General features: G+C 39.6%; 1 protein-coding gene across 3 annotated transcripts; it reads left to right on the top strand.

Moving 5' to 3' along the window:
• The first annotated feature begins 341 nt into the window (after positions 1–341).
• On the top strand, positions 342–12,537 carry fam114a1 (family with sequence similarity 114 member A1). 3 transcript variants are annotated; one of them, XM_053480319.1, is made up of 13 exons: positions 342–419; positions 3,111–3,419; positions 3,514–3,598; positions 4,841–5,025; positions 5,949–6,083; positions 6,174–6,326; positions 6,799–6,961; positions 8,721–8,800; positions 8,975–9,163; positions 9,634–9,773; positions 10,016–10,088; positions 10,193–10,246; positions 11,306–12,537. In XM_053480319.1, the coding sequence occupies exons 2-13, from the start codon at positions 3,117–3,119 to the stop codon at positions 11,441–11,443; spliced, it is 1,698 nt and encodes a 565-aa protein (XP_053336294.1). In that variant the 5' UTR covers positions 342–419; positions 3,111–3,116; the 3' UTR covers positions 11,444–12,537. The 3 variants fall into 3 exon arrangements, with proteins under 3 accessions (XP_053336294.1, XP_053336293.1, XP_053336292.1); XM_053480318.1 differs by having other exon boundaries at positions 8,715–8,800; XM_053480317.1 differs by having other exon boundaries at positions 6,799–7,000; positions 8,715–8,800.
• The last annotated feature ends 4 nt before the right edge of the window (positions 12,538–12,541 follow it).

Genomic DNA, 12,541 nt, shown 5'->3' with positions numbered 1-12,541 from the left:
ATAAAAAAATTAAATATAAAATATATGATATACTGTGAAAAATTATGGTCCAGTGGGGTTGAGTTCCAGTCCCACTCCACACATTCTGAGATATGTCTCTCTTTATATCTTAAAATGTAGAATATATAAAAAAATATATATAAAATATTGGTTATAGAAAACAATGGTCCAGTGGGGTTGAGTTCCAGTCCCACTCCACACACTCTGAGATCTGTCTCTCTTTATAGGACACTGTTCTAACTTCAGTTAATGTAATTATTTAATGTTGTTTGATGTATTTGTGACGCTGCTGAGGTTTCTGCGACGCTCTATTACGGGAATGACGTCATGCTCCACACAGTGCGTGGTCCGGGCTGCCGACGTGGCGCGCGAGCTTCGGGCTGGGCGGAAACAAGCGGCGCGCGCTGTCAGAGCCACCGGTAAGCCTGCGGGAACCTCTGTGTGTGTGTGTGTGTGTGTGTGTTATTTAAGTTTGTGGTAATGCTTTATGGCTGGATTTAAGTGTTGTGCATGTGTGTGTGTGTGTGTGTGTGTGTGTGTTGTTTCTTGTTTGTTGTGAAGTTGTGTGTGTGTGTGTGTGTGTGTTGTTTCTTGTTTGTTGTGAAGTTGTGTGTGTTGTGAAGTTGTGTGTGTTGTTAAGTTGTGTTTGATGCACTAATGCGGAACTTCATGCACGTTTATTATTATAATAGTGCGCGTGTTTAGAATAATCTGTGCTTTAAAGTGTCAGTTCTGGTGCTACACACACTCATCCTGTCTGTACACACACACACACACACAGAGCTTATTTCAAAGTTCTAAGTTATTTTGTAAATATATATTTTTTTATACAGCATCAATAACTTTTATAATAAGTTTCTGAAAGTCTCAGGGTGTGTACACACACACACACACACACACACACACACACACACAAGATGGCGCTGTAACCTAACGTCAAAATGAAGCTGGGTGATGTAGTGGGGTTCAAGAACAAAGCAGTTTGTCATCACACACACACACACACACACACACACAGTCTCTTATTCATTTGGTCAGCATAATTCTCTGCTTATGTGTGTGTGTGTGTGTGTGTGTGTGTTTGTGTGTGTGTGTGTGTGTGTGTGTGTGTGAGAGAATATACAGTCAGTCATGCTGATCCCTGATCAGATCCAGCAGACCAGAATGCTGGGGGGGTGTAAACTGTGTTAGGTCTGACCTTTAACCTCGCGTCATGACACAGCAGCACAGATACTCAGCCACAAAGTGCAGCGTAGCATCTAGCTGGAGTGAAAATACGAGAACTGTAACATAGAAACGAAGGAGGGATGGACAGTTTATATAGAGAGCAAAGGAAGAAAAAAAGGTGTGTGTGTGTGTGTGTGTGTGTGTGTGTTCACTCAGCTACTGAGCAGTAGTGCTGTCTTACTGTAGTGTTGGATCTAACGATTGATCTTCATTGCTGTTTATCTGTCAGTCTGCTGTCTGTCTCTCTTTTGTCTGTCTGCTGTATGTCTGCTGTCTGTCTTTCTGTGTTTGCCTGTCTGATACTGTATATGTTCGACTTTCTGTCTGTCTGTCGTCTGTCTTTCAGTCTGTTATCTGTCTCTCTCTCTTTTGTCTGTCTGCTGTCTGTCTTTTAGTCTGCTGTTTTGTCTTTCTGTGTCTGCCTGTCTGATATATGTTTGTCTTTCTGTCTTTCTGCTGTATGTTTGTCTGACTGTATGTTTGACTGTTTGTATGTCCGACATTCTGTATTTCTGCGATATGTTTGACTTTCTATCTGTCAGTCAGTCTGCTGTCTGTCTCTTTCTCTTGTCTGTCTAATGTATGTCTGACATTCTGTCTGTCTGCTATATGTTTGTCTGTCTGCGGCACGTTTGACGTTCTGTTTCTGCTGTCTGTCAGTCTGCTGTCTGTCTGTATCCCACTTGCCTGTCTGATGTATGTATTACTTTCTGTCTGCTGTGCGTTTGTCTCTGCGATATGTCTGACATTCAGTTGATTTGCCATATGTTTCTCTGTCTGCTGTATACCTGGCTTTCTGTCTGTTAGTCTTTTATCTGTCTATCTTTCTTTTGCCTCTTTGAAATATGTCTAACTTTCCATCTGTCTGTCTTATGTTTGTCTACAGTATGTCTGACACTCTGTCTCTGCTGTCTGTCTCCCTTCCTCTTTTTTGTCTGTTAGTCTGCTGTCTGTCTCTCTATCTCTAGTCTGTCTGACTTTATACAGTATGTGTGTCTGTCTGAGGTATGTCTGTAATTCTGTCTGTCTGTTTTGTGGTATTATTGAATTTCTGTCTCTGCTGTCTGTTTCTCTTTTAATTGTTTGTCTGATGTTTGTCTGTCTGAAGTATGTCTGACATTCTGTCTGTCTGTGATATGTTTGCATTTCTGTCGCTGTCTGTCTGTCTGTCTGTCAATCTGCTGACTGTCTCTCCTTCTCATGTCTGTCTAATATATGTCTGATTCTGTCTGTCTGCTGTATGGTTGTCTGTCTTTCTGTCTGTCTTCTATATGTTTGTCTGTCTGACTTTCTGCCTGTCTGCTTTATGTTTGTCTGTCTGCTGTATGTTTGTCTATGTTTGTCTTTGGTCTATGTCTCACTACCTACATTCAAAGTATGTTGATAAATCTGTCTGCCTGTTCTATATTAGCGTATTAGTGTATCTGTCTGTCTGTTGGATGTGTCTTCCTCTATCTGTCTATCAGCTCCCTGTCTATCTATTGTCATTCTGTTTGTTTGCTGTATGTCTTTCTGTCTGTCTGCATGTCTGTATGTCAGTCTTTTTGCTGTCTGTCTATTTCTCTGTATGTCTGTCTCCTGTATTTCTCTCTGTCCGCTGCATGCCTGTCTTTGTGTTTGTCTGTCTGCCTTTTTTCTTTTGTACGTCTGGATACTGTTTGGCTTTCTGTCTGTCTCTATCTGTCTGCTGTACGTCTATTAACTCTCTCTCGGTCTCTCTCTCTCTCTCTCTCTCTCTCTCTCTCTCTGTTGTTTGTGGGTTTGTCTGTCTGTTGGACATCTAATGGCTGGTTGGTGTATGAACTGATAATGTACTGAAACTCAGAGTTGTTAGCATACTAGCTGTTAAACCTTGTGACTGTGCCGTGTCTGTATATTCACAGGGCACCATGTCACAAGGAGATGCAGCAGGCGACATCGCTGTACCCCCTGACCCTCCTGTTTTTAAAGAACCGTCTGACGAACATGCTCCTTTAGCTGCAGACAGAACAAAGGACACTTCATCCAGTCCTTCACCCTCTTTGGACGCACCAGAGCATGTGATAACCAATGAAGCTGCAGAAGCATGTGCTCCTCTCAGCCAGGTCACAGAACAAACACAGGACCAATCAGAGGAGCACGGCTGCGGTCAGGTGACCGAATGCAATGAAACAGTGAGCTTGGAGCCAGAGGTTGTGGAAGGGGAGGTGGAGGTACGATTACCTACATTATAATGTGTGATTATTATAATAATTTTAAAAGTATGTTATTTCTGATGTAATTTTTGTTTGTGTGTATTTTCTCCAGCCCTCAGAGCAGACCACAGCTAAAGGTTGGGGTGGTTGGGGATCCTGGGGGAAGTCTTTGTTGACGACTGCCACCTCTACAGTAGGTATGTTTCACATGGCAACTATTTTGCCATAGATCTGATTTAACAGTAACTCAAACACTGGATCAACACAATCGGTTCCCCCCACAGCGGGTTAGCGCCATCTATTCCACCCTCAGTGGGTCGGCATCATCTACAGTGCATCCGGAAAGTATTCACAGCACTTCACTTTTTCCACATTTTTCTATGTTACAGCCTCATTTCAAAATTTATTACATTCATTATTTTTTTCCAAATTCTACAAACCATACCCAATAATGACAACGTAAAAGAAGTTAGTTTGAAATCTTTGCAATCCTTTCAAAATTGAGCTCAGGTGCTTCCTATCTCCACTGATCATCCTTGAGATGTTTCTACAACTCGATTGGAGTCCAGCAGTGGTAAGCCAAGCCAGGAAGTCCAAGGAATTGTCTGTAGACTTCTGAGACAGGATTGTATCTAGGCACAGATCTGGGGAAGGGTAAAGAAATTTTTTTTAAAGTCCAGATGAGCACAGTGGCCTTCATCATCCATAAATGGAAGAAGTTAGGAACCACCAGGACTCTTCCACCCGGGAAAAGTGAGCGACCAGAAGAAAAAACATCTTGTAGCATCATACTAAAAAAAAAAAAAAAAAAAAAAAAAAAAAAAATATATATATATATATATATATATATATATATATATATATATATATATATATATATATATATTATTATTATTTTTTTAAATACATTTGCAAAGATTTTAAACAAACTTCTTTTACATTGTCATTACGGGGTATCGTTTGGAGAATTTTGAGAAAATTAATAATAATTTATATAATCCATTTTATCAAATAATGCTGTAACATAACAATATGTGGAAAAAGTGAAGCAATAAATACTGTAAATATTTTCCGGATGCACTGTAGTCCATCCACAGTGGGTCGGCACCATCTAGTGCAACCACAGTGGGTCGGTACCATTTAAACACTGACAGTGGGTTAAATTAACAGTGGGTCAGCACCATCTAGTTCTTCAGGGTCAGTACCATTAAGCACTCACAGTGGGTCAGTACTAACAGCACCATCTAGTCCCCAATAATTGGTCAGCACCATCTAGTCCCCTCACACTGGGTCAGCGCCTCTAACTCCAAACACCGTGGGTCAGCACCATGTCCACCCACAGTGGGTCAGTACCATCTAATTTATCAACCGTGTCTTGATCTTTACTCTTCAACTTTTAACTGCTGTGAACATTATTGGTTCTCTTACCCAATATTCAGGTCAGGGGTTAAGCTCAGTTCGGGAGAAAGCGGGTGTGGCCTTGCGGATTCGCAGCACATCATCGTGTGAGGAAGCCCTGGAGGTTGAAGAACATCACGAAGAGGAGGAAGACATAACTGCTCAGCCCGTCAGCCCAACCAACAGAGGGGTGTTTTCCTCAATCACTAGCGCTGTGCAAAACACGGTTAGTGCTGACCTTTATTTCACCATCCATCTATTTTTCATTCTGTACCTGATATTGGCAATGTCATTGATGGGGGGTAAGGTGTATGCAAGCTTTATCCATGGCTGTCCTGGCCCACTTTAGATTGAAAATGTAATATTGCGAAACCTCGGATTGCGAGTAACGCGGTTTGTGAGTGTTCCGCAAGACAAGCAAAGATTTTTAATAAATTTTGACTTGGAAAACGAACAAGTTTTGGTTTTTCGATTACCGAGTGTCATGTATCACGCGCTTCTTGTTTTGACGCCGAGCGTCACGTGATCACAACTGAGCCAACGGTTTGTCTTTCTCTCTTGTGCTGCGGAATTGTGAGTAATCGTCTCCCCTGCTGGGTCTTAGTGCGTCGTGTACTGTTTACTATAACACAGTGACCACGTGTGTGCGCGTAAACATATTTTATTTAGTGTCTGTATGCGTGTGTGTACAGCGTGCTTGTAAAGCAAAATCAAGTCTCATTAGAGATGTTAAAAATTTCTTTTTTTTTCTCTCCCCCTCTGTATCAACACACACACACACACACACACACACACTCTCTAATGGAAACACTGTTCTGTCGCGATTCTTTTTAAATGTAAAGTGCAGGTTAATTTGTTTTATTTTTACTTTATATTTTGTATTAATTATTTTTATGTATTAATTTTTTGGGCTGTGGAACGAATAATTTATGTTTCCATCATTTCTTATGAGACAGTGGTTACCGAGTGTTTTGGAATACGAGCCCGCTTCCGGAACCAATTATGCTCGTAATCCAAGGTTCCACTGTACTTTAATAAGTCCCTACAGGAGTACAGGACTGTTGCATATTTTTGTGGCCATATCAGAGTTTATGCGTGTTCTTTGATTTCTCAGTCTTGTATTCCCACTCTTTCTTTTCTGTCTCTCAGGGGAAGTCTGTGCTGACCGGAGGCCTTGACGCCCTGGAGTTCATCGGCAAGAAGACCATGACGGTGTTGGCGGAGAGCGATCCTGGTTTTAAAAAGACTAAAATCCTCATGCAGAGGACCGTCTCGCTCTCGCAGGTACAGAAGACGTAAACACTGACATGTTCTGACAGACGTGTTTGTTAACACCTTCGCTTTGATTAATATTTGTGTGTGTGTATTTTGTAGATGCTGAAGGAAGCCAAGGAAAAGGCACGCGAGAGGCTGAGCAGCCAGATGGTGTGTGAACCCACGGCTCATTACGGCATCCTGTTTGATGATTATCAAGGCCTGTCTCATCTGGAAGCTCTGGAGATCCTGAGTAACGAGAGCGAGGGGAGGGTGAGCATACACACACACACACACACACACACACACACACAACGAACTAACACATGAAGGCCATGTTAAATCTCTTGCAAGGTTATGTGACTATTTTAGAGCATTATAGAGGAATGGCAACATGATACAACCTTAATTGCAAACATATATAAATTACAAACGTAATATAAAATAATTGATTTTGCAGTCAATTATTTAAATTTTTTTTAAGCTTGCATTATTTTTTTTTTTAAGCTTGCATTATGCTATGGGGCTGTTGTTGCATTAGCTACACATTATCTACTCGCTACTCTATAAATTAGTGACACTGAAATCTGGGTAGTTCCCACAATAATGTTTTTTTTTTTTTAAGAAGATTTGCAGTAGCGTAGAATAACTAGCGCTAATTATTTCATGCTTGTTTCTTTCCTTTTCTTCTGAGACGTTTCACCCTTAAGGTTTGGCATCTCTCGGTTTACTTTCCCCCCCTCAGGTTCAGGATGTTCTTTCCTCCCTCGATGGCGAGGAGTTGGAGCTTCTGAAAAAAGAGCTGATCAAGATTAAAGAGATCTTCGAGGCGAGAGAGGACGAGAAGGACGAGACGGACGAGACGGAGAACGAGACGCAGGAGGCGGGTTCAGGTCCAGGGGGAAACGGTGAACTTTATTCCCAAATTCGCTCTTTCAGCACGCTCTGTGAGTCCCGAGTGCCGATCGAAGCGATCGGATTCATATCTGAGCCGCAACTGAATCACGAATCGAATGATTGATGAGACGATTCTGATTCATACCAACCCTGTGTTCTACTGTTTCACCACAAAAAAAGTTATACTACTTTTATTTTGCTAGATTGTTAGCATATGAAATTTTTGTATGCTAGATAGTTAGAAAGCCTGTTTTTTCTTTTCTTAAAATATTCATGAGTAAAAATTGAACAAGGGAACATGTTAAGGAATAATTTTTTCATGTTTAGTGGAGTAATTTTAAATTAATGTAAAGTTTTTATGGTTCATAAAGGATTCAGACTCTTCCTACATAGTTAGCCTTTTAGCTGGTTAGCATGCTACCTTGCGTGTTAGCTTTTTCAATATAGTTTGTGGTTAGTGTAAATAACCAATGATGGAACGAAGTTACATCTTTTTTTTTTTTGGATAGCTAGTCAGAATTCTTAACTTTGACTAGCTAGCTTGACTTGACAGGATATACAGTATCTATCTTTAAGCTAGCTAAAAATACCTAACTAGCTTTAAACATCTAAATACAATGAAGAACTTGATTCACTGATTTAGGTAAAAAAAAAAAAAAAAAAAGATAACGGCTTAAAATACTTTTAAAAATGCTTAAAACACTAGATAACAGCTTAAAATAGTGTAAATAAGGTAAACCTAGCGGGCTAGTGTTAAGTTAAATAGTAACTAGCTAATACCTAGATAATAAAAGAGAAATAAATAGCGCTAGTCATGTTTACAATAAAGGGTGAAACTACATATGCTAAATATGACTAGATGGCTAATATGAAATTGTATTTGTGCTAGCTAGCTAGTATTACGCTGTTAAAATATGAAATATTTGAAATTAAATAAGATGTTAAATATAGAGCATTGTCACTATGCTACTGTAGCTTATGCCAGTGTTATGCTAAGAGGCTATCGTTGCCCTAGCGAAACATTATCTAAGCTCTGTGTATTAGCTAGCTAGCGCAACACTGAAACCTGGATGGTTTCCTCAATAATTGTTTGTAGACCGATTTTTACTTTCAATTTTCACAGGTTTAAAACTGATTCTAGGTAGTTAGCAATTAAGCCAATTAGACGGCTAGCTTCTGAGCATGTAGTTTGTGTTAGTATGTGTTTATACACAATTATGGAGTTAGAACTCTTGACATTGTCTAGCTACAGTAGATTAACTTGACAAGATATAGCTAATTATTATAAAGCTAACTAAAAATAGCGTACTAGATTAAAACACCTAGATTCAATGAAAAAAAAAAAAGTTAGATAATAGCTTAAAATAGTGTAAAAATAGTGCTAGCTAGCTTGTCCTGACAGGGTTTAGCCAAGTTTTGAAGAAATGATCATACAAGTTGGTATTTATTTTAAAACAAATGTTAAAACGAGTACAGTAAAACTAGCGTGCATTGCTAGTGGCCACTCCGGTGACAGTATTAGAGCGCAGGGCAGGTTCAAAATCAGATATTAATTTGGGCTGTGTACATGAAGCGATGATGATGATAAGATTATTTGCTAATCGCTAATTAATTAAGATTAATTGCTAATGCTAATCGTCACATTCCCAATTTGTAAAAATCCTATTCCTAATTTCCTTATTCAATCAGTTATCTACATGCTAATGAGTTTAACTTAGTTATTGTACCTACATATTTATTTCTCTGTGTGTGTGTGTGTGTTAGCCGCAGATGGGGAGGAGTTTGTCAGTGTTCTCACGGAGCTGCTCTTTGAACTGCATGTTGCTGCCACACCGGACAAACTGAACAAGGTACACACACACACACACACACACACACACACATTCACTGTACACACTCCTGTATTTATAGATGTCATGCTAACATTCGCATCATAGGCTTATCTCACACACACACACACACACACACACACACACACACACACAGAGGTTGTGATGTTTGCTCTTTAATGCTTATGATCCCAGGCCCGAATGAAGGCCTATGACTGGATAAGAGAGATGGAGAACCCGGTTACCGAGGGTGAAGCAGAGGACAGGGAGGCGGGGAACTCGGAGTCGCCCCCTACAGGACAGGGGGACGTAGGCGATAATCAAGATGCAGGGACAAAAGAAATGGAGAAAAACACAGAGCAGAGCAAGATGGACAAAGTTGAGGTGTGTGTGTGTGTGTGTTTTCAGTCTTTACAGTAATACAAGTAACAGGTAGTTCTCGCTCTCTCTTTCTTTCTCTGTCTCTTATGCCTGGCTCTCTTTCCCCGTCTGTCTCCTTCTGTCTGTCTGTCCCTCCCCTGTCTGTCTGCCTGCCTGCTTGTCGTTCATTCACCATCTTTCTGTCGGTCTGTATTCTGTCTCTCCTTTCTATGTCTCTCTGTCTACTTCTGTCTGTCTGCCTGCCTGCTTGTCTTTCACTCTATCTATATTCCTGTTTGTCTGTATATTGTGATATTGTCTCACCCTTTGCTCCCTATGTCTCTCTTTCTGTCTCCTCCTCCCTCCTTCTTTCTCTCTCTCTCTGTTTATCTTTTTTCCTCTCTATCTTCTTCATATCTTGGCCTGTTTTTTTATATCTTTGTCTTTTTCTCTTCCCCTCTTGTCTCTCTCTCTCTTTCTGTCTCTCTCTCCAGAGTGTGTATATGTGGTCAATAGGCAGTCTCGCTGAGGTCACCGCTCGGAGTATAGAGCAGCTCCATAAAGTGGCCGAGCTCATCCTGCACGGACAAGACGTGGAGAAAACGGCGAGCCAGCAGGCCAGAATCCTGTCCAGGTGTGTGTGTGTGTGCGTGTGTGTGTGTGTGTGTGTGTGTGTGTGTGTGTGTGTGCAGATTGCACTACTTACATATCCACACAATGTCAAAACTAAACTAACAGAGTCTGGGGAGTGTTTTTATATTGTAACACTGTGTGTGTGTTTGTGTGTGTGTGTGTGTTAGACTGAACTTAGTAACATTACATAATCTTTATAAGCCATTATAAATACTATATGACCTTCGACCTTTTGCTTTTCAGGCTGACCTGTGCTATGTGTAAGGAGGTTGGCTGTCTGGCCCGCAGATTCACAGATACACTGGTGGCTGTAGGGGTGAGTGTGACTCTCTCTCTCTCACACACACACACACACACACACACACACACACACACAGTGCCAAGGTTTTGTCATTGTCATGCTCTTTCCATGTCTTTCAGAGTCTGAGAAAAGCAGAAGAGCTGAATCCTCTGGTGAACAGCGTGACGCTTGAGGTAATGATGGCGTTCGGGGGTTTAAACGATACTGAAATTCCCAGGAAGAACACTAGGAGGCAGCGTCGTATCGACATTTTTATCTTACACGAACGCTCTAGTTAAAGAGGGTCAATGACCGGGCAGACTTTTCATACAACATAAGTAGGGATGATAAGATTTTTCCTTTTTAGTCAGAGTTTCATTTATTGAACCTGCAAGCTACTCTTTTAAAAATAGCCTGAACAAACAAACAAGCAATTAACGCTAATCTCATTTATTGTTATAAGTATATTTGATATCAGCTTTTAGATCTGTGCTAATTATATAATCTTAAAGACACCCTAGAAACACTGAGACTTGTGATACTGACATGCAGTGGATCTGGCTAGTTTATTATTATTATTATTATTATTATTATTATTATTATAAACAATTGTTTGTTTTCCAGCCTGGAATCGAGCCTCTCTGCGATCTAGATTAGACTTTTCTTAAATTCTAAAATGTATTTCACAAGACTGATGTAGTTCTCAGCACGAGTTCGCATCAGTAAGTCAGGACGTTTAAAAGTACTAAGGGGAACGCTTGTCGATCGTTTCATTTCAGCTGCAGTTCACCTGACAGACAGCAGAGGGCTCTCAAGAGTATACTGTACATCCACTGCTCTTTTAATGCAAATTTATAATATTGATTTGATTAACACATGAACAAATAATAATAATAAAAAACACTTACTTAGACCACACTACAGTTAGGGGTAAATGTCACACCTCATCGGGTAGACACTGTCCCATAATTGTTATAGGAGCTCAACAGTATGCATTAGCACTACTGTTAATAATAATATAATAATCGCTACCAATTATTGATTATTTTCCTAAAACAGCATTGTCCATTAAAATTAAAAGATCAAACAAGTTCCTATTATCGCTTAGGTTCTAGCAGCTGTAAACTTTTTAATTACTAATTACAACTATGCTCTATTTGGTTTTACATTCTGGGTTATTTTTAATATTCCTGCATTAGTTCGATGAACCATTTAGCTGCAGCTATGACCCTCAGCCTTGTTTGTCTTTTTAGGGCTCAAACAGCACGACCTACATCCACAACGCATTCCAGCTGCTGCTGCCGGTCCTGCAGATCTCCCACATCCAGATCAGGAGAACCCTGGCTAGAACCGAACCCGAATCGAAACCAGAACCGGCTCCTACAGACTAACCTGCTCGTCCCCTTTGTGTGTGATTTCTGTCGGAATCGTCTTACAGACACTTCGAATCAGATGAAAGAGAAAATGCATTAGATTAATTTATTTTTAAGACTAGTGTTATAACGGGATCTTGTACTGTATAATCAGTTACTGTACAGACAAATCCAGGCGAAAGTAACGGCATGATGAACCTTCACCAGTAGGTCAGGCATTCATTTCGCTGCTTATGACAGGCGTATATTAACACAAATCGGTTGCTGTTGGATTAATCAACGGTTGCTGTTTTTTTTTTAGTAACGGCTTGTAAACAATATTTACTCGTTGGTGGGGTAATGTTAGAAGGTTTAACAGCAACGGAAAGAGTCTCCAGTTTTAGCACTTTGTACCAGAGGAAATTACGTAACGTCAGGATTTCAAGAAATAGTGGTTTATAAAAAAACATAACAAGCAGGAATTTTTAAGGAGGTAATCACCTTCTGTTACTATAGTAACAAACAGTTTAAATTTTACATGCATATAAAAGACATATTAATTAAAAACCGCTTATAGGTTGGTGGAAGCTAAAGATGATCCATGATATTTAAACAAAAAAGAAGAAGAAATATTCTTTCTTAAATCTGTCCATGACTGAATTAACTTGATTACCAAAGATTTTGTAATTAGTAACTGTAATAGCTGTGGATAACTTTGCTTGGTAATCATAAATAAGATATTTGTGTTTTAAAATGAGCCAAGCAACAAAGAACGTTGATTTGTACCAAATATGTCCATTTGTGTGGGCATTTAATTTTGAATTGCGCCATTTATCTCTAAGTAACGTCAGACGCAGTTCGCAGACGTAGTGTACCTCGGTTATGGATTTATTTCTGAGAACTAATGAACGTGTCACATGATCTTATTAGCTAAAAATGTCTTATTTTCAAAAATTTACAGAACTCTGTTTGTCCAGTTCATGTTTATTTGTGTTTGTTAAATGTAAATTCTACAAAATTTAAATTCTATAAATGTTTCTGTTGCCTTACTGAACGAATTCACAGTCAATATTAATAAAACAAAATAAAATCACTAGACATTAAACATTAATCTTTTTTTTCATTAAAAAAATTGAT

Source organism: Clarias gariepinus, chromosome 20 (genome assembly GCF_024256425.1).
Source record: "Clarias gariepinus isolate MV-2021 ecotype Netherlands chromosome 20, CGAR_prim_01v2, whole genome shotgun sequence".
Classification (NCBI taxonomy): domain Eukaryota; kingdom Metazoa; phylum Chordata; class Actinopteri; order Siluriformes; family Clariidae; genus Clarias; species Clarias gariepinus.
Note: the sequence above shows the minus strand (reverse complement) of the source record. Positions and strands in the feature narration are given on the sequence as shown.

Bases quoted from the DNA above. Each gene is read 5' to 3' on its own strand.
- fam114a1 (XM_053480317.1), top strand. From the start codon at position 3,117: ATGTCACAAGGAGATGCAGCAGGCGACATCGCTGTACCCCCTGACCCT. The intron at 5,026-5,948 runs GTTAGTGCTGAC...TCTGTCTCTCAG, and splicing joins CTAGCGCTGTGCAAAACACG to GGGAAGTCTGTGCTGACCGG. The intron at 6,084-6,173 runs GTACAGAAGACG...TGTATTTTGTAG, and splicing joins GGACCGTCTCGCTCTCGCAG to ATGCTGAAGGAAGCCAAGGA.